This window comes from Rhinichthys klamathensis, unplaced genomic scaffold (genome assembly GCF_029890125.1).
Source record: "Rhinichthys klamathensis goyatoka isolate OS25496 unplaced genomic scaffold, OSU_Roscu_1.1 h1tg000830l_1, whole genome shotgun sequence".
NCBI lineage: Eukaryota > Metazoa > Chordata > Actinopteri > Cypriniformes > Leuciscidae > Rhinichthys > Rhinichthys klamathensis.
In genome coordinates this window covers 52,501-74,757 of record NW_026607212.1, presented here as the reverse complement: position 1 = coordinate 74,757, position 22,257 = coordinate 52,501, and the positions used below count along the sequence as shown (strand labels likewise).

Sequence of the window (22,257 nt, the reverse complement as noted above, 5' to 3'; positions counted from 1 at the left end):
TTATCAAGCGACGAGAACACTTTTTGTGCGCAAAAACAAACAAAAATAACTACTTTATTTCAACTATTCATTCCCTTCTCTGTGAGCCGCTAGTCAGTTAACGTAGTGTGATCGCGTAGTGCTACGTCACACGTAGGCTCACTATTGGCCGACGCTGGTCATGTGTGTGATGCGTGTGACGTACAAAAACAGAAGCTTACGCTATTACACTAATGAACTGACTAGAGGCCCACCGAGACGGAAATGAATAGTTGAAATAAAGTCGTTATTTTAGGGGTTTTTTGCGCACAAAAAGTATTCTCATCGCTTGATAAACTTAAGATTGAGCCACTGTAGTCACTTGGACTATTTTAATGATGTCTTTAATAACTTTTCGCGGCTGGCAAGTTTCAATCCCTTAAGAAGCCTATGGAGGAGAGATCCAGCTCTCAGATTTAATCAAAATATCTTAATTTGTGTTCCGAAGATGAACGAAGGTCTTACGGGGTTGGAACAACATGAGGGTGAGTAATTAATGACAGAATTTTCATTTTTGGGTGAACTATCCCTTTAACGTGGTAGCAGAAAGGTACCGGTTCAGACAACGAGCTCAACATGTGAGTGAGTCAACGGATCATTACGTAGCTGCTCTTCGCGAGCTAGTTGCTACTTGTGTATTCGGTACATTCGAAAATGAAATGTTTCGTGATCAACTGATTGAGAAGACATCTGTACCGCTTATTCGGGAGAGACTACTGCTTGAATCCGATTTGACTTTTGATAAAGCCCTGGACATTGCCAGGCAAATTGAAACTGCCAGCGCTGAGGCAAAGACGATGTTGGAAGGAGAACACAAACCCGTGAGTGCAGTACAATTCAAAACTACTCAAAAACGAGCGGGACAACGAAAGAAATGTTTCACCACCAGTGAAAACAGATCAACTCATACTTACTGCTATCGTTGTGGCTCTGCCAGTCACATGGGAAATAATGCATCTTGTCCTGCCAAAAATGCTAAATGTAAATCCTGAGCAAAAACTGGCCATTTTGCTAAAGTATGCAAATCCAAAGAAAAAACAGTTAACGAACTTGCGGTGCCAGAAGTAACTATGCTTAGTGTGCAACATAATTCAGGAAAACAGGCAAAGCTAATATGCACTGTTAAAATAACGGCACAACATAATCAGAGCTGTGTTATTGACCTACTTATTGACACAGGCTCAGCAGTGTCCATCCTTCCTGAATGTGTTTACAAGACAACGTTCTTTAAATGTCCTCTCACTAAACCAAGACTGCAGTTAGTAACATATTCGAAAGAACAACTGCCAGTCATTGGATGTCTGAAGGTGGATGTTTCTCATCAGAGTGTGACTGCATCATCAGAGATTTACATTGTTGAAACAGGAACACCCATTCTAGGAATGGACCTGGTGACAACACTGAATCTGCAGATATCTGGTGGTCAACTCTTGCCAGGAAATCAGCCTATCTGTGCGATGCTTCAGTCTGCTGTGGAGCCAGTCGTTGAACCCTCTACTGATTTTGGTTGTGCAAAAGGCTTCATCCATAAAGTGAAGACCCGGCCAGAGGTAAGACCAGTCCAACAAAAACTCAGACCATTACCGCTGTCTGTCCGTGATGCAGTGTCCGCAGAGCTCCGCTACCTAGAACAACATGGAATTATTGAGAAAATTGACTCCTCTGAATGGGTATCACCTATAGTAGTCACCCAAAAGAAAACAGGAGGTATACGCATGTGTGTAGATCTGCGGGAGCCTAATAAAGCGGTAGTGGTAGACAGTTACCCACTTTCTCTGATTGAAGATATTCTATCTGAACTGAGAGGTGCAGTGATGTTCTCCACCTTAGATCTGAAACATGCATATCATCAAGTTGAACTGCACACAAATAGTCGAGATCTGACTGCTTTTGTTACACATGATGGGCTGTACAGATACAAAAGGGTACCATATGGCTTGAGTTCGGCACCAGCAGCTTTCCAGAAAATGATGTGCACTATCCTACAAGGCTTAAAATGCGTACAGTGCTACCTTGATGATGTAATCATTTTTGGCTCCACACAACAGGAGCATGATGAAAACCTGAAAGCTGTCTTGCAGAAAATACACCAATCTGGACTGAAACTGAATGCAGAAAAATGTTGTTTTCAGCAGACTAAACTGCAGTTTTTAGGGCACACTCTATCCCCAGAAGGTCTTCTTCCTGACGATACTCACATCACAGCAATTCTGAAGGCGCCACCACCAAATGATGCACCTAGTCTGCGTTCTTTCCTAGGCCTCACTGCATTATACAGTAAATTTGTGCCAAACTATGCAACAGTGGTTGAGCAACTCCGAGCACTTTTGCGGAAAGACAATGCTTTCTCGTGGCCCACCAATGCTCAAGCTAGTTTTGATAAAGTGAAGCACATGATTGTAAACAGTTCTGCTTTAGCTCTGTTTGACCCCAGACTGCAGACTATTCTTTCCACAGATGCCTCACACTATGGCTTGGGAGCGGTCCTCACACAAGTCACAGAGCAGGGGACAGAACAGACTGTTGCATTCACATCGCGAAGCCTGTCAGAAGCTGAGAGGAAATACTCCATTGTAGAAAAGGAGGCCTTAGCCTGCGTCTGGGCTGCAGAGAAGTGGAGAACCTGGCTGTGAGGAAGAAAGTTCATACTCCGAACAGACCATCAAGCTCTCACAACTCTCCTGACCACAAAAGGTAACAACAGAGCTGGCCTACGGGTGGCGAGATGGTCTGCCCGTTTGCTTGAATTTGATTATGATATTCAGTACAGAAAAGGAACTCTGAACCAGGTCGCTGATTGTCTCTCAAGACTACCGCTCTCTGATGCAGCTGAGAACACTGACAGTACAGTGGAGTCTGTGGCAGCAATATTGACTGAACTCAGTACAGTTTCAAAGGATGATTTCAAAGCTGCATGTCGATCCTGCCCAGAGCTCACAGAACTTCGTACCCAACTGCAGACACAACGGACATCATGGAAGTCAGGTAACCAGAATGTCAGAGCATATTACCTGATCCGAGATGAACTTACTGTGGTGGATGACTTTGTTGTCAGAGGTACTCACCGCCTGATGTGTACTATCCTTGCTCTAATGGTGAAGTGGAAAGATTCAACAGAGTGTTAAAAGATTGCTTACAAACGGCTACTCTTCAGCCATGGAAGCCCTTTACTCATCAGTTCCTCACAGATTACAGGTCCACTCCACATGCCACCACTGGGATTCCTCCATCTAAACTACCTCATGGGAGACAAATGAGAACAAAGCTTCACATAATAAACCTTCCTAAGTCTGATGAGGATGAAAATGACCTGCATGAAAAAGTGAAAATGAAACAAACCAAGGTGAAGGAGTATACAGATAGACACAGGAGTGCTTTGCAGTCTAACTTTCAACCAGGTGATGAAGTGAAAGTGAAAAAACCCTGGATGATCAAGAAAGGTGAGCAGAGATACACCAAACCACAGAAAGTGATGGAAAGGACGGGGCCAAATACTTACCTCCTGGAGGACGGCAGAAACTGGAATGCCTCACGCCTTTCAGCAGTTCCAAACTCTGTTCCTGTGGAAAAATCAGATGAGGCACAGAGAGACCCCCCTTTATCCTCTGAGCATGTGATTGCTGACAATACGGACAGAAGAACCATTAGACAAAGGAACCCTCCTTTATGGATGAAAGACTTTGTGACTTAAAGTTATGAGTACAAAAGAGAAATGTATTATTAGTGAATGTAAAGTGATTTATCCAGTTATTGATAGAGGTAGAGTAACAGCTAATATTAAATGTTCTTCTTTAAGGGTGGTTTTGATGTGGTTAACGCTACAATGTTCACAAGACATGGTAAAAAAAAAAAAAAAAAAAAAGAGGGAAAATGTTATGTTCTGTTTATTGTACTAGCCCTTTAAGAAATGGTACAAGTGCGCGGGTAAAAGAGAGCGTGGTGTACAAGTTACTGGCATGCGCAGAACAGTTCAGTAAAGTGGATTCTGATTCTGGGGGCACAAAATCTGTCAAAAACATCAAATTTAAGAAAATAATAATAAAAAAAAAACCCAAATCATTTTCCTCATTGTCATTCATTTAAAATTTAAATATTATTTTAAATAATTTACTATTTTAATAATTCAATAATTCAATTTTTCATTGAATTGATTTTAATAAATAAATGATACAGTATCACCATTAATAATAACAATTAAAAAAGTGCATTAATATAGAATATAGAGTAAAAATGTGCTTAATTGTCATGAAAATAATGTAAATGCAAAAAAATACTTAAATCATTTTCTTTAATATTATTTTATATTGTGAAATTTTTTCACAATTAAAATATTTTAAATAAATGAATCATTTAATTCAATTTGATTAATAATGATATAACATTATAATTAAATCATATTTGATATATATATATATATACACACACACTCCGTATAACAACTGAGGCAATAAAATTTAGATTTATTTTACATAATTATAAATTTGAAAGAAAATAAAGACTTACATATTCCTTAAAAAGTCTTTATTTTCTTTAAAATTCAGAACAATACTTCTGACTTTTCCTTGTGATTCCACGGTGAAATGTGACCTGTGAACTTCTGAGACTCATTTCTGAATGCTAGACTGATTCTTGCTGTTAACATTCCCTGATATATTCCCTGCCGTGGACAAAAGCGTCTCCTCGAGACCGTCTCGGCCTTTTAATTCAACTCTGTCTTCTCTTGTGTTTTATTTATCTACCTCGGAGTTCCTAAATCTCATTCTGTGCTACTGAAAAGTCTCTGTTCCTCGTCAACATGCGTCGAACGCTGTTTAACGGTTGTCAGTCTTGCTCCTGTAGTTAAAAACAAAAAGCCGGTACGTACGTGGTGGAATTCATTGTGGTGTATCCAGACGGGCATTCTGGGATACAGGCACCGTTGTGGATGACGTACTCGTGGCAGTCGCCGCTCTTGCCTTTGCACTGGTTGTGGAGGTCCTGGCAGAATTTTAAGGACACGCAGCGCCATCCCTTGAAGGTGTAGTATCCCAGCGGGCAACGCTCCACGCACGCCTCGCCGAACAGGAAGTTGCGACAAGCTACGCATTTGGTAGCGTTCCCTGGCAAAGAGCAGCCGCCCAGACACTGATCGTGACAGCACTCCTTATGGGGGGTACAGGCACCGTGAGCACATTCGGAAGGACAAACTGTGATGGGAAAAAGGGAGAAAAGAACAAAGATAACTTATTAGATTAATTTTACTACAGGCAAATACATTGCTTTCCATGCACTGGTCAGAGATATTGGGCTTTCCATAACATGTTTAAAACTAGTGGAAAGAAAACATCCAAAATACACTATTATTGTTTATTTTATTGCACTTTATCTTTTTGCATCAGTAGATTTTAGCTACAATACATTAGTTTAATGTTGCCTATGCTTATGTTTTAATATGCCAATAAAAATACTGCCACTTTCTTCAGGTCTTTATCGCTTTATTAAAATGAACGGACAAAACTAGCCTGGGAAAACCCAGACAACTTCCGGCAAATTTAGATTTGCTCTGCAAGTGGGTCTGGCAAAGAGCTCATTCAAGCCTATTTCCAATCCGTCGATATCGAGGCACCAATCTGAAACGTTGGGGCGGGCTTTACACGATGACGACAGCGCAGCAACACTGAAGCAGATTTTGTACATTACAAAGATGGATGCCGCCGTGGAACATCACTCGTTCGAATCAGCTATCGCGTCTGTTTTAAGCGATTTAAAATGTTCCTTTTCGTTAAAACCCGAGCAAAGTACAACACTCGAATCCTTCATGTCTAAAAAAGATGTTATCGCTGTCTTAACGACTGGATCCGGCAAAAGTCTGATATACCAGTGTGGCGAGCAGGACGAGGCCGAGGGACGTGAGAGAATGGCGCGAGTGATAATGAATGACACCTGTGAGACGCACCGGTCTCGCATCTCTCACGGAGGAGCGGAAGCATAAAAGGAGGAGCGACAACGGTGAAGATCGAGAGAGGACAGGCCTGGATTTTATTTGATGTTTTGTTTTATTATGTGTGGCGGCAGTCGACCGTGGGGGACTGCCGTCTTTACTTTCGTTTTTGTATTTGTTTTATTTTGTTATTAAAATGTGTGAATGTTCGCCGGTTTCCGCCTCCTTCTTCCCATAACAACGAACCCTGTTACAACCAGCTTGCCCAGTTGGTGGCTAAACGAATGGGTGGGTCTTAGCGAGAGCCCTCTGCATATGTCATCTCCTTCATCGCTCTGATTGGTTTTAGGTCTATCCAATTGCGCCAAGAGGCATTTGAGCGACGTCCGTTGGTGACGCCCCTGTGGAAATGATTTGTCTATGGACCTTTGCCAGACCCTAACTCAGTTACAACTGAGAATTGTCTGGTTTTAACCAGGCTAGGACAAAACGTTTTTTTAAAAAGAAATTAACGGTTCAAAGATGGCCGCTGAGTGAAATTACTTGCCTTAAAGGGACTGGTTCAGGCGCTGCCAAAATAAAAGTCACGTTACTGTCAAAATAAAAGCCCACTTCTGACACTTAACGGTCAATGGCAATAATTTTTTTTAAATGCAAAAATCGGCCATGGCGACATATCGGTTCACCACTAGTGATGACCTCTGTAAAAACCTTTGACTTTGACAAGAATTTTGTCTTTACCCAATGTTCAATGTTAGATAATGCCTCATTTGCAAATTGAAACATTTTGTATCAAGTTTTCTGAAATATCAATCAACTGGGGAAGCATGGCAATATCTATTAGTAATATTTGTACCCTATTCACTGGTCTTGCCTTAAGGAAAACAGTATTTCTTGATTTTGACATTTGAAGCTCACACTTTTGCTCTTTCCTATAATGCAATACACTTGACTTTCAATTTCTATTATTCTATTCTATTTCAATTACAAAGTAATTTGTAATTTTTGTTCCCTACACTATTTTTTAAAGAAAATATTGTCCTGTATACAATATATCCTCCTGAGACCCAGAAAAAAAAAGTTTTTTGAATTTAGTTTTTTTCCATGTCATCACACTGTTTAGAGCACAATAAACAAATGGTAAAAAAACATATATATAAAATAATATTTTATTCATACGTTATGCTATGTCCTCTGTAGTGGACGCCAGGACTAAGTTGTTTAAAAAATAAAATGACATGAAATTATATGTATAGGCAAAAACAATGGGATTTTTTTTTCAATCACCAATACATTTTGGGGTTTCAGGATTTTTTCAACCAAAATTTGTATAAAGATTATTCTCAACTATGTTAAGAAAGAAATAATGGAATGAATTGATACACCATTTTACTTTTTGCAATATGTGGGTAAAATGGCCATGAGTTAATATTCCCATTCAATGCAATGTATCTATACACTGTATCTAATTTGCACATTAATGTGTTCTGGGAGCAACATTTAATGAAAGAATAAAGGGTAATAATTGGAGTAATAATTGGCAACATTTTAATAATAATATCTAACATTTCATAGGAATATTGATGTATAATTTATTTCCATATTCACTTGTTGTGTCTCCCAGAATGCCTGATAAACATGATTTTAGTCCTGATGTCCTCTACAGTGGACACGTTTGAAATCAATGCCCTGTTCTGTAACAGAAAGTTTTTTTTTTTTTTAAACCCCTTAACATTTTCCTGAGATGTTGTTTTATGAAATACAATTTGAAAAGTAGTCCAATTTATATTATAATTACACTATATTATCATATTTCCATAAGAATGCTACATTTGATCACTAAATTAATGTCAGACATTTTTAAAGACCAAGGAGAAGTTGTTTTCATGGTGAAACCTCCAAACATTTGGTATCTCTGAAAAGTCCTGAATGCGCTCTTTACAGGACACCCAGGTTGTGTCATGTGACATGTATGATGTCAGAGAAATTCACTAAAATATAATGTCCACTACAGTGGACAAAAGTCTATTCTTGGGTCCCAGGAGGATATACTCCACAGTATGGAAGATATAGAAATGTTTTTTTTTATACTTTATATATAAAAAATAATATTTTAAAATTATTAATAATAAAACAATATTTTTCATTATTAATAAAAAAACAGTGTACTGGTCTACACACATTTAAGATTTCATAAATGGGCTTCCGGTCTGAGCGGCGCCATGTGAGGACGTGGTTTACCGAACTCCTCGCCAACACTAGTAAGAAATATAGAAGTAGCAATTTAATGTAAATACCTTGAGTCACGCTCATTATTGAAGCCAAGACGTCGCACCAGGCTTGACATTTTGACCTAACGCTCGCTGAAAATGTCTAAAAACCCCCGGAAAGCGCCTGATACAAGGGTTAGCTCCAAGGCTAGCCCAGAGGCTAACGCTGCACCGGATGCTGTACCTAACGCCGCATTTGACCACGGACCCGGACATGAGGCCATCCTCCTAGCAATCGCCGAGTTGAGGACTGAATTGCTCACCAAAGCAGAGGCACAATCCGCTGAAATTCGGAACCAGGTTGACCAGCTAAGAGCAGAAATTAAACTAGCCAACGATAATGCTAACGCCAAGAGTGAAGCCCTAGATAAACGGGTGGTCGCACTCAAGACTGCAGCCAACAGCCACTCCGATCTGATTGCTGCTCTGGAGCGGGACATGGCTAACGTGCAGAGGGAGCTTGCTACCCAGAAAGCACGAAATGAGGACTTGGAGGCACGGTCGCGTCGGTCGCAATAACCTGCGTATTACCGGGATAAAGGAAAGACGGGAGGACGGGAAGCGCGCGACGGATTTTATATCTCAGTGCCTGAAGGAGACGCTTGGTCTCGATAAGCCCCCTTTACTGGACCCGGCACACCGTACGCTGCGCGTGAGACCGGGTAACAGTGACCCGCCGAGAGGCTTTGTCATCAGATGCCATTATTACCAGGAGAAGGAGGAAATACTAAGGAAAGCTGGGCAGATGAAACAGCTGACTACGGGGGACGGCGATAAGATCCGCATCCAACCAGACTACACACAGGCAGTGTCCAAGCAGCGGGCAGAGTTCAATGGAGTACGAGGCCTGTTAAGGAGTTGTGAGGGAATCCGCTACGGCCTGTGGTACCCGGCGGAGCTGAGGATAACGACGCCAGATGGTGTACGCACAAGCTTTAAAGACCCAAAGCAGGCCAAGGATTTCATAATGGAAAACCTGAAGCGCGCAACCTATAGATGTGATCGCGTAGATCGAGTGACATACTTTCCGTGGTTTCTTACATCCGATCCAGAGGTATGTTTGACTAACGTTATCCGGACTACCATCCTGATAAAGACTTTGTTTAAGCAAAGGGGGTTTAATATATCCAATCACCAGCTAAAGACCGTCAGCAAAGGCGCAAATTTACGACAAACTTTCTGTTTTGGGCTGATTTGGCCTTGATAACACATAACGGATTGATTTAAAATGTACATTTCCTTAAACCTAGAGCTTCACTGTTCATTGGACGGTACGGTTTTGAAACTCCATCGAAAGTTAATGTTATTCTACTGTGTCCATTTTTTTTTTTTTTAACTGTCGGGCCCTGTTAACGCATGACTGGTTGGCTCGGATATTTTGTTTATGTTGGTTAAGGTTACTCACATAAAGTGTAATATAAATAAGGTGCTAGATTGGACATTTATGGAGTGTGTACTATATTTGATTAACGTTACAGTTAAGATTAGCTGCAACATGTTATTCTGTCATTAATATAGTTTTGGTGGGACTCGGTCTCACAAGGTAAGCTTTATGTTGTGCGATAATGTACGACTGGGGGAGTATGCAGCCTTTTGTTTGGGGAGAGGCCAGCAATGGGGTTATGTGAATGATGTGTTTGATTTTGTATTTTTGTATTTTCTGTTGTTTCTGTTGTTTTTGTGTTTTTTATTATTGGTTTTAATTACACAATGCCTAAAACAGAGATCTGTCACTTGTGAAAAAGCTTTACGATCAGGTTGTTTCTAGGCAGGCTGCTGTCAGGTCATTTCAGATACTAGAATATGGCGAGAAATAAGTTTAGTGGTTCGGGGCGGGCAAACAATACATTTACGAACTGGAATATCAAAGGGCTTAATCACCCAGTAAAGCGTAGTAAGGTGTTTTCTCATTTATCAAAGCTGCAAACAGACATAGCATTCTTAACCGAGACAAACTTGCTTGATAAGGATCACTCCAGACTTAAGAGAGGGGGCATTTTCCCAGATTTTTCACTCCAAATTTAACGCTAAATGCCGTGGTGTGGCCATTCTCATCCACACGGAAGTGCAATTTGTACAGACAAATACGATTCAAGATAAAGACGGTCGGTTTATTATTGTTCAAGGACATTTATTTTATTTACCAGTAGTACTGGCCTGCGTCTATGCTCCAAACTGGGATAATGCTACATTTTTCACTGACTTTTTCTCACTCCTTCCAGAATTAAACAGTCACCAATGGGTCTTCGGGGGAGATTTAAACTGTGTTTTGGATCCCACTATGGACCGGTCTAGGGCTGTACCGAGAACACTTAGTAAATCAGCAGAGACTATTAACGCTTTTCTCCAAGCGTATGGGGTGATTGATGCATGGAGATATAGAAATCCGGTTTCTAGACAGTTCTTTTTTTTCTCCAGTGCATAATTCGTATTCCAGGATAGACTATTTTTTGCTGGACAAGAAACTCCTCCCCCTGCAGAGGTCTAGTGAATATGATAGTATTGTTATCTCTGACCATAGCCCAGTAACAATGGTGCTCTGCTTTCCAGATAACGAGCCTCCACAACGCAACTGGAGACTTAACCCACGTCTTTTGTCTGATGAAGATTTTGTTAACTTATCCGCCCAAATCGACTTCTTTCTAGAAACAAACCAAACACCAGACACGAGCCACTCGAACCTGTGGGAGGCAATGAAAGCATATTTACGTGGTCAGATAATATCTTATAATGTAAGCATGAACAGAAAACGGTCAGCACGCCTTAATGAGTTGATCTCTTTGATAAAGGATGTTGATCATAAAAATTCTGAAGCTCCATCTGCGGCTCTTTGTAAAGAGAGAATAGGTTTGTTAACAGAATTTGATACTCTCGCATCTGGAGTAGCTGAGGAGCTTTTTCTTAAATCTCGTCAAGAATTTTACGAGCATGGGGAACGAGCCAGCAAACTACTAAGCCATCAGCTAAGGCAATCCGCCGAGGCTGGATTTATAGCAGAGATTAACACTCCAGAAGGGATAACCACAGATCAAAAAAGCATAAATAAACAATTCAGAAAATTTTATGAAGACCTCTATGCCACTGAAAATTGTGATAGCACTAAGTTAGCTCAGTTCTTCGATGGTCTCGAGATTCCAACCATAGGCCGACAAGACAGGGCAGATCTCGGTAGTAACATTTCCGCAGCCGAAATTGATCGGGCAATTCAAAAAATGAAGAGCGGTAAAGCTCCAGGCCCAGATGGCTTCCCTATTGAATTTTTTAAGAAATTTTAATTTAAACTAACCCCTCTTTTAAAAAATGTATATAACGAGGCATTGGAGCGTAAGACTCTCCCTCCCACAATGACCCAGGCCACTATCTCAGTCCTTCTTAAGAAAGGAAAGGACCCTCTGAAATGTGAGTCATTTCGGCCTGTGAGTCTACTCTGCTGCGATTACAAAATCTTGACCAAGGTTCTGGCTAGTAGATTGGAGTCTGTTATGCATACAGTGATACATCCAGATCAGACTGTTTTTATTACTGGGCGGCAGCTTTTTGGCAACATACAGAGGCTTTTTAATATTATTTACTCCCCGGAAACTCCACCTACAGCAGAGGTTTTGCTCTCCCTCGATGCTCACAAAGCATTTGACCGGATTGAGTATGAGTATCTTTTTGCAACTCTGGGGAGGTTTGGTTTTGGACTGGGTTTTTGTTTGTGGATAAGGATCCTGTATGCTACCCCGCAGGCCTCCATCCGTACTAATAAAATAATCTCCAACTATTTTCCTATAGGTAGGGGGACAAGACAGGGCTGTCCATTGAGCCCACTTCTGTTTGACCTCGCCATTGAACCACTAGCGGTTGCACTTAGGAGTTCTGAGGAGCTCACGGGTGTTGTCAGGGGGGGGCCAAAATCACAATCTGTCTCTATATGCGGACGATTTGATACTGTATCTGTCCGATCCTTGCACCTCTATTCCTAAGGCATTAGAAATGATCTCTAACTTTGGAGAGATTTCAGGCTACAAAATCAACCTTACTAAGAGTTTGCTCTTCCCTATTAACGACCAGGCTCGACAGATGTCTTTTGAGGCATATCAACTAAAAGAAACTCGCGACACTTTTACTTATCTTGGCGTTTCAGTAACCAGCAAATACAGGGATTTATTCAAGCATAACTTTAAACCAGCCCTGGAAAGGGCCAAACAGGACATTTCCCGTTGGTCAGTGCTGCCTATATCGCTTGCTGGCAGGGTTAATTCTGTCAAGATGATAATTATGCCCAGGTTCTTATTTTTGTTTCATACAATACCTGTTTTTATCCCTAAGTCTTTTTTCAAAGAGCTTGATAAATCTATATCTACCTTTATCTGGAACAAGACCATCCCACGAATAAGGAGGTCACATCTGGAGAAACAGAAAGAGGCGGGAGGCTTGGCACTACCACATTTTTTACAATATTACTGGGCAGCTAATATTTATAAATTAATATATTGGGTCTCTGCGTCTAACGAGGGGGGTGGACTTGTATGGGTTGAAATGGAACAACATTCCACTCATCCGGTGTCCCTACCTTCTTTAGTATGTGCGCCATTGCCACTCAGTAAGCAGCGCCTTACAAATACTCTCATTGTGAGTGGCTCACTTCGAATATGGTCCCAATTCAGGACCCACTTCAAACATAGACAGGCTATGTCCTCTCTCCCAATCTCGGCCAACACACTCTTTCCACCCTCACTCATGGATACAGTATTTAAGTCATGGTTCAGGAATGGTCTGAAACTGGTGAAGGATCTTTTTATGGTGTGTTCATGTCATTTGAGCAGCTGGTAAATGAGTATAATATCCCCAGTTCGCATTATTTCAGGTATCAGCAGGTGCGTGTCTTTGTTCGGAAACATTTCCCTTCCTTTCCATTACTCTCGTCAAATAACTGGATAGAGGAGTGGTTGGAGGGGGATCTAAATCAAAGAGGAGTGAGCAGATTATATGAGGATATTCAGATGATCACCTCGCTGTCACTTAGTCATATTAGGTCAGGATGGGAGGGAGAACTAGGATTTAGACTGTCGGACGACTCCTGGCAAAGCGCAATCAAGAGAATACATTCAACTTCGATTTGCATCAGACCATGGGCGTCAGTTTGGTTTGAAATGTGCTGGGGACAGAGACCCATTCGAAAGTGCATTTTCAAAAGTGCTGGTTAGGCAACATGACACATTAATTTTTTTCTCTCTTTCGCGCAGGTCATGTTTTGAAAGACTATGTCCTGTAGCTTACTGATGTAAATAAATAAAAATGTATACAAAGATGTGATGATGTCCGACCAAAAATGTGATGGGTGGGGGGGTTAAATAGTACTTTGGATTTAATTGGTATTAGATCAGCTTGATGTACGTATGTACTGTAACGGTCCAGTGGCAGAATTTTTGCCAAGCGTGTCGGAGGTTCTCGGTTCTAATCCGCACGCCACTCGTATAGGTTTTTTTTCCCTCATCAAAACCGATAATGTTTATCAGTGGTTGTATATCAAGCAGGAACACGTTTGTTTCCATTTTGTTTTGCGATTTCACCGGAACAAATAGAGAATCTCCGCAACTGATTGAAGCGCGCGTCTGAGTGAAGATTATCAGAGACTATCAGTCTAGAATGCATTTAAAACGGATGAGAAGCCGAAAAAGGAAGAATAAAAAAAAGAAACAAAAAGGCAGAATTCCTGAAATTTAGCAAAATATGTCAATCTGGGGCGTAAAAAACACCCTAAGCATATTAAACCACTGTCTGGCATTATAACCACAAACCAAAATCCTGGCCTTCAAAAATATTTCAGCAAACTAGGGATGTGTAGGAATAATTGCACCAACTAATACTGTGAATACTGTGTCTGATTCATTTAGTAAAACATTATTATACTTTTTTTTCTTTCAATTTTGCTAGTGATATTAATTTCAAATCAGATTAAAAAAACAATGACAAATACAAAAAAGTAGATCACATGTGGCATTTTTAATTTTATTATACTTAAGTTACGTTCCAAAACTTAGTGAGCTGCCTTGGTCTGAGTTGGTCTGCAAAAACATGAGATTCGATTTAAAATGAGTTTCAATATAGTTTAGAATGTTGCCAAGCTTAAACTGGGATTCACTAATAAGCATAATTGATTATTTTTATATGACCATTTCATCTATTCTTTACAGAATAACACAAGTTATAGCAAACATAAGTTTAAAATTTTGAAAAAATGTGATCATATTTTTGGTTGTAATATGTTTATATTTTAGTTATTTTATACACTAATAAGCATAATTTATTAGTTTTTATATAACTAATCATATATTATGATCGCAATAGAACAACAAACAAGTTATATACATTTATTGCCGTATAATTTGAGCTATAATTTTTGGCTGTATTTTTGTTTTTGGGTGTATTTAATTTTTTTACACTAATAAACAATTTCAAATGTAAATAATACAAGTAATATAAGTTACATGCATAAGTTTATAATTGTCATATAATTTGAGCCATTATATTGGTTGTGATATTTAAATATTTTTATAATTTTTTTCAATTATTACTTTTTTGTATCTACACAGTTCAGAATAAAAGAGAAGTTAATAATTTTTTGTTGTAATTTTGTTTTGCGCATCACATTTTTCCAGTAAGCAGAATTTATGATGTTTTTTTATATAATTATTTCAACTATGCTTTTCAGAATAAAATACAACGTCTATACGTTATAAGGTTATAATTGCAGAGTAATGTTGTTACGATGCGGCTGAAGCAGAGCCAGGATCCACGTGCAGTAGTGTCTTTATTTAAATAAACTAGAACCTAAACAAATACAGACTCAGGAACAGGACAGCCAACATTCAAAATTACAACATTAAGAACTCATAAAGACTGAACAAGACACAGGGCTTAAATACATACTGGACTAACAACGAGACAAGGGACACCTGTGAACATTTAAACAATCAACCAATGACAACATGACACAACAGACAGGGGAACACAAGGCAAGATCACATGACTAAAACAGGGGATCACATGACAGACAAGAACCAGGAACAAGAAACAAAACCCAAACCGTGACATAGCCCCCCCTCTATGGGCGGCTCCCGACGCCCATCAAAACAAAACCAAAAACACAAGTTCAGGAGGGTGGTGAGTGGAGGCGGTCTTGGGGGAGGGACGGAGGGCCAGGCTCACACTGGGACCAGGAACCAGGACACAGGGATGGCGAGCCTGGGCCACGGAGCATGGGTGGACCTGGCTCGTGAGCGACCAGGACGGAGCAGGAAGCGCAGGCGGCGGCCGGGGCAGTGAAGAGCCCTCGGGCGGCCACGGCGGTGAAGACCCTTCGGGCGGCCATGACGGAGAAGACCCTTCGGGTGGCCATGGTGGAGAAGACCCCTCGAGCGGCCATGGCAGAGAAGACCCTTCGGGTGGCCAGGGCGGAGCAAACAGTCCATCGGGCGGCCAGGGCGGTGAAGACCCTTCGGGTGGCCACGCCGGTGAAGACTCTTCGGGTGGCCACGGTGGTGAAGACCCTTCAGGTGGCCACGGTGGTGAGGACCCTTCAGGTGGCCACGGTGGTGAAGACCCTTCAGGTGGCCGTGGGTCCTTGGGCGCCCACGGCGAGGGCCCCCCCCCCAAAAAATTTATGGGGAGAGTGACAGAGTCATTACAAGTCTCTGGACTGGACGGAACCAGCGGTGAAGGGGTCTCTGGGCTGGACGGAACCAGCGGTGAAGGGGTCTCTGGGCTGGACGGAACCAGCGGTGAAGGGGTCTCTGGGCTGGACGGGACGTGAACAGTCTCTGGCTGGGCAGACGGGACGTGACGCTCAGTCTCTGGCTGGGCAGACGGGACGTGAAGCTCAGTCTCTGGCTGGGCAGACGGGACGTGAAGCTCAGTCTCTGGCTGGGCAGACGGGACGTGAAGCTCAGTCTCTGGCTGGGCAGACGGGACGTGAAGCTCAGTCTCTGGCTGGGCAGACGGGACGTGAAGCTCAGTCTCTGGCTGGGCAGACGTGACGTGGACGGCGGTCTCTGGCTGGACGGCGGTCTCTGGCTGGACGGCGGTCTCTGGCTGGACGGCGGTCTCTGGCTGGACGGCGGTCTCTGGCTGGACGGCGGTCTCTGGCTGGACGGCGGTCTCTGGCTGGACGGCGGTCTCTGGCTGGAGGGGCATGGGAGTGATGGTTCTCTTGGTAGCACGAGCTGACATCAGCGGGGGGTCAGCCACACTGGAAATAAGTCCTGGATGGCCATAGACCGATCCGATGGCTGGGTTGATGGTTGGCGCGACGTGGGGAAACTCAGGCTCTGCAAGTGCCGAACCGCCCAAGGAAAGGGCCAGATCAACAAACCCTTTCAGGGTCCAGCCACTATGATCATCCGGCATAACTTGAGCGATGTGCCAATCCAGCCCGCTACAAAACAGGTCCACGAGCTGGGCGTCATTTAGCGCTCCCAGATGACAACACGCCAAAAAGTCCCTCACATACCTCTCCCAGGGCTGGCCATCTTGAGACAGAGATGATAGAAATTTCCCTAAGGCCTGATTGCTAACAACTGCTGGATCCATTGGCGATGAGTTCTTCTGTTACGATGCGGCTGAAGCAGAGGCAGAACCAGGATCCACGTGCAGTAGTGTCTTTATTTAAATAAACTAGAACCTAAACAAATACAGACTCAGGAACAGGACAGCCAACATTCAAAATTACAACATTAAGAACTCATAAAGACTGAACAAGACACAGGGCTTAAATACATACTGGACTAACAACGAGACAAGGGACACCTGTGAACATTTAAACAATCAACCAATGACAACATGACACAACAGACAGGGGAACACAAGGCAAGATCACATGACTAAAACAGGGGATCACATGACAGACAAGAACCAGGAACAAGAAACAAAACCCAAACCGTGACAAATGTGAGCTATCATAATTTATATTCTTTTTATAATAATTTAATAAAAAATAAATGTAAATATTTTTTTTATTACATTTTATGTATGTATGCATGTGTATATATATAACATTGAAGGCAGAGAGATTTATAAAAAAAAATCTTCACAGGAAATAAACATTTTCTGAGAAACAGGATGAAGTGTAGGGTTGCCAACCGTTCCGTATAATACGGAATCGTTCCGTATTTGACACATAAAAGGCTTGTTCCGTATTGAACTGATACGGAACGCACTTTGTTCCGTATTTTTGAGAATCAATTCAGTGCAAATCCATGACAGACGCATAGCTTCTAATATATATGTCAGACAGACTATGATGAATGAACGAATTAAGGCCCGCTGCTATAATGGCAAATTCGGGGACTTGGCGCCACCTTGACGGGCTCTGACGTGTAATGACGCCAGACGCTCAATGTGCAAGCTGTGCAGCTGCAAATGCATTTTACAGGCTTCAGTAAATCAAGTAAAATGTGTTTCCGAAGACAATTGTAGGCTATGATAAGAAAAACTACTAAAAAAAATTTTTTTTAAATGTTTTGCGCCGGAAAGAACATTCTAGAGGTCTAGAAGTTCGCACAAGGCTACAGAAAACTGTTGTGTTTATTTTTCTTCAAATGCAGTCTAAGCCGATGAGTTTCGAATGTTATATGTTGTATTTGTTTAAGTTAAAAATAAAACGTATTATAATCTAAACAAATACATGGTTCATTTTTGGCAAAATGATCATGATAGCCTTTATATATCTGTGTGGTTAAGTCTTGTATATTGATTAAGCCTACTTTGCTATTCTATAAATATATAGGCCTAATAAGTTGCATTATAATATGATATAAAATGTATGAATTTCAGGGGGCATGTCACTACCACATACCACATCCCCCCCCCCCCCCCCCCCGTTCCTTATTTTCATTTCAGAAAGTTGGCAACCCTAATGAAGTGTGTCCATTTTTATGCTCTTGTTATCAGCTACACTACCACAAAAGACCAAATAAACCAAACCCTAAACATATCATACTTCAAGCATACTGAGTTTTTTTTTGTCTAGCTAAGAATGGAAAGCGACGCTTACAGAAGAACCTGCACAGATTTTATCTTTCCACTCAACCTCGCGTCTGCATCCTCTATGACACTAAATGCCTGCTTTCACAGAAAACAGTTTAGTGCATTCATAAATGGATCAAGCACTTCGCCACGTTAATTCATTTGGTAAACATTTATACAGTTGAATCAGTGCATCACCAAACAGTTAAGCATTTAAGAGTCAACATGAAACCGAATTAGCAATTTCTTTGGTTTTATCTATTAAAGTCCCCATGTAGTCAATCATTTAATCCCTTAAAACTTATCTTTGATCACCAAAGTGACATATTTAAGTGTTATTTCCTTGAAAAACATTTCTTCATGTCTCATAATAGCTTGAATGTATCTACACCCTTCTCTCATTTAGTAAAGGTGTTCTATGAATATGCAAATGAGCCCCGCCTCCACTCTCACACGTTGATCTGATTGGTTACAAGGTCACGTCAGAAACACCAGCGATTTCAAACCGTGTTTTTGAGACTGTCTTTGGTTCACTGCAGTTTTAAGGACAAAATACTCAGCAATGGTGTTGACTTATGAATTTGCACATGGTTTGTCTTAAAGCATATTAAAAACACCACATAGACATAAAACAACATTAAAAACTGGATTTTCACCACAGGGGGACTTTAAGAATTGATTGGAAAAGTTGTTTGTAGGTGAAGCTTTTGTTTTTGGAATAACAAGTACTGATGAATGAAAATGCAAAAGATCAGAAAAGTAGAGGGTTGCAAAAAAAAAAAAAAAAAAAAAAAAAAAAATCACATAAATAATAATATTATGAAAATGAATCATATAAATACATATTATAATTAAAGTCTCGAAAATAAGTGCAGAAGAAAGTAAAAAAAAAAACTTCCACCACGAACACAAACTTTTTCCTCTCATTATTATTTTGTGGAAAAACAATTTCTTGGAGGAACAGAAAACATGAATGTCAGGCTAAACAAACAAACACGGACAGGTCATGTTTATTTGGCATGACAGAGAGTGCGTGTTTCATTGGGGATATGGGATATGGTATCTTGCTGTAGGGTTACACACTCGCTCACCCCAGCGCTTGCCCAAATACAGCGCCATTGCATCATACTCCAGAAATGGGGTTTCACTTTGACATTATGCCCGACTAAACTTTCACCTATCACATGACAAAACGTTTTTTTATTGATAATTTGGTTACACATCTGGGATTTAATTTGTATATTTAATACCAAACTCTTGTAGTTTCTCTCTAAGCTGCCCTGTAACAAAAAAAAAGAACAATTTAACATATATTAGCAGATTTTAACTAGTATCGAGACAATAATATGTTAATTACACTTAAATAATTAAAATAAATAAATATTTACATACTTATTAAATACAATTGAAGCAGAAATATTTAAAAACCTAGTGTACTTTGGTATTCTAATAAATTCAAATAATTAATCAATTATTTGATGAATTGTCATTATTTGATGAATTTTTATTTCACCCCTTAAGTTTTTAATGCGCTCCTCGATTTTTCAACGTAAGAGCACATGTGCTTCTGTTACTGAACGCATTTAAGGCAGAACGGACTCATCGAGCCCTTACATATCATTTCCCTCCAAAAAGAGGTGGAAGTAAACAAGGTACTTGAGCTGAATCAGGTTGAGAGGGGTGTGAGGTGAATAGCGAGCAGGTGATAGGACGCTGAACCAGGCGGACAAGATTTGTATTGGCACAGACTGTCCTTCAATGTACCAGACTGGCTTCATCCAGCCAAACACAAGCGCCATCTCGCTCACATACACACGGTTCATCTTTGCTATTGGAGCTTTAACTTGTAAATCAGCCAAGCTGTCACCCAAGACCTATGTTTACTAGAACTGGTTTAAAAAAAAAAAATTAGAAAAATATTGATTTCTCGATTTTAATCGATTCTCATTTTAATGAACCGATATCGATTTTTAAATCCCAAGAATCTATCTTTTAGGGTGTGTTCACACTTGGCATGTTTGGTTGGAAAAAGGGGACAGAGAAAAGATGGGTCTCGGTCAGCTTCCAAACAAACTCTGGTGCGGTTCGAATCAAATATGAACGCAACATGGACCAAAGACATGTAAACGCACCAAAAACAGGACATGATGTCACAAGATGCAACCCTAAAAAGGAGTCCTCAAGTCACGATGTTGCCCATCACAGATCCGTACAGGCATTAGAACAGCGTCTTTTTGATCTTGGTTAGTATGTGTGACAAAGGGATTCCTGCTGCGGTTTTGACACCTTTACACATAAGCTCTTCACGAGTTCTCAGCTCCATCATCAGGTACGTTGAAAGATACAGTACAACTTGCCAAAATCCGTATAATGTCACATTTTGCTCAGTGTTTCAACAGCGGAAAGACGTCAATAAAACAGCTTGTAAAAAATTACACGTAATGTTACATTTACCGTTTAGTGACCATAAACTCTTTAGTCAGCTAGAAAAATGAGCTCTTAAGAGGAGCATTTTCCTCAATTGTATTTTTACTTAACCTGTTCTTCAATATTATGTATAGGCCTATTTTGGAATAAATCTGTTGTGTTTTTGGCAACCACAATTTAAATGTTTATATAAAAAAATAAGTATAAACATAATTGTCCATATTAATCCTAATTAATCCATATCAAATCGAATCACTAGTTTGTGAATCGAATCGTGAAATTAGTGTCAATGCCCAGCCCTAATTTTTACTACAGAAATATTCTCCAGTATATTTTTCAGACAACATGTGTCTTAATATATACTTGCTGTGAATCTGAAATGGCTGAATTTTTTTATTTTTATTTTTTTTACCAGTGGAACATTATTTTTTACCAAACACAATACAACAGCAACATTCACAATTGACCCTTCGCGTGGAGCTTGATTGACAGGTAATCTGACCAATCATACTTCGCCATCCGCCATTTTGTCCGACAGAGCAGTCAGGAGAGATAGTAGATTAACATGGGAGGATTTGAACTTGTAAAACGGAGTGTACTGACGCCTTTTCGCGGTTAAAACAACAATCCTTCTTATGTTCATTCATGTTTATTTGATGCTATAAATGAACTAGAAGGAAGAGATGATCGGATCACGAGCAGTTTTAACTGATGCTCTACAGCAGGGGTCTCAAACTCGCGGCCCGCGGGCCATTTGCGGCCCGCGGGGTGATATTTTGTGGCCCCCTACTTGACATTAAAGTGTAATGTTAGTGCGGCCCGTCGTTGCGTGTGCCGCGTTTTAAATGGGCTACCATACGGTGGGTTTGTTGTCAATAGTTGCCATAGACAACCGCTAAGTACAAACGAGCGAACAAAGAGCAACATACTGCGCGCCTGGAAAAAATGAGCGCGTCGCTTCAATTATGAGCGCGCTTGCCGCGCACGCGCACCTACATTTGAAATAACGAACTTGAGCTCGCAAAATATGTGAGCGCGATATGTGAACTGCCCAAGGGCGTAGATTTGGTTTGAACATTGGGGGGGTTGAAGTTTGGGTATGCCTCCTGATATTGTGATCATGGTATAAATAATGGGGGGGTTGTAATGCATAGATTTAAATATTGGGGGGGTTATATCCCCCCCATCCCCCCCACAAATTACGCCCCTGGAACTGCCCCTTGTCGAGCTACCACCAACCAGGCCGCGAGCTACTGGTAGCTCGCGAGCGACGTGTTGGAGAGAGACCCTGCTTTAAAACAATGTGAGAATAATCATTTTGAGCTTGTAATATGTGTCTAACAGGTTGATAAGAAGGTTTGCTTTGATTTGTGCAGTCAGTAATTTGCCTGAGACACTATACATGTGTAGAAAGAATTCAATAAGACGGACATACATGACTGCAAATATTTGTATTTCAAAAGCAATAATTGTTTTTCTAAGTATATGTAACACCCTACTCAGACAGAAGGTTCTTCTTTTCAGAGATATTTAGAGTGATCACACGGGTTCTTTTATTTTGTGTCTCTCGACTAATTTTGGGAACTCTTCTTAAACTCAACTAACAATAGT

General features: G+C 40.8%; 1 protein-coding gene across 1 annotated transcript in view; it reads right to left on the bottom strand.

Moving 5' to 3' along the window:
- Nucleotides 1-22,257, bottom strand: part of LOC130078195 (insulin receptor-like) — a 51,564-nt gene that overhangs the window by 6,227 nt on the left and 23,080 nt on the right. Inside the window, exons 5-7 of the mRNA XM_056243718.1 lie at nucleotides 4,883-5,204; nucleotides 2,448-2,465; nucleotides 2,156-2,180 (exon numbers count right to left, since the gene is read on the bottom strand). Of these exons, the coding sequence (XP_056099693.1) occupies nucleotides 2,156-2,180; nucleotides 2,448-2,465; nucleotides 4,883-5,204 (365 nt within the window). The remainder of the gene's footprint in view (nucleotides 1-2,155; nucleotides 2,181-2,447; nucleotides 2,466-4,882; nucleotides 5,205-22,257) is intronic.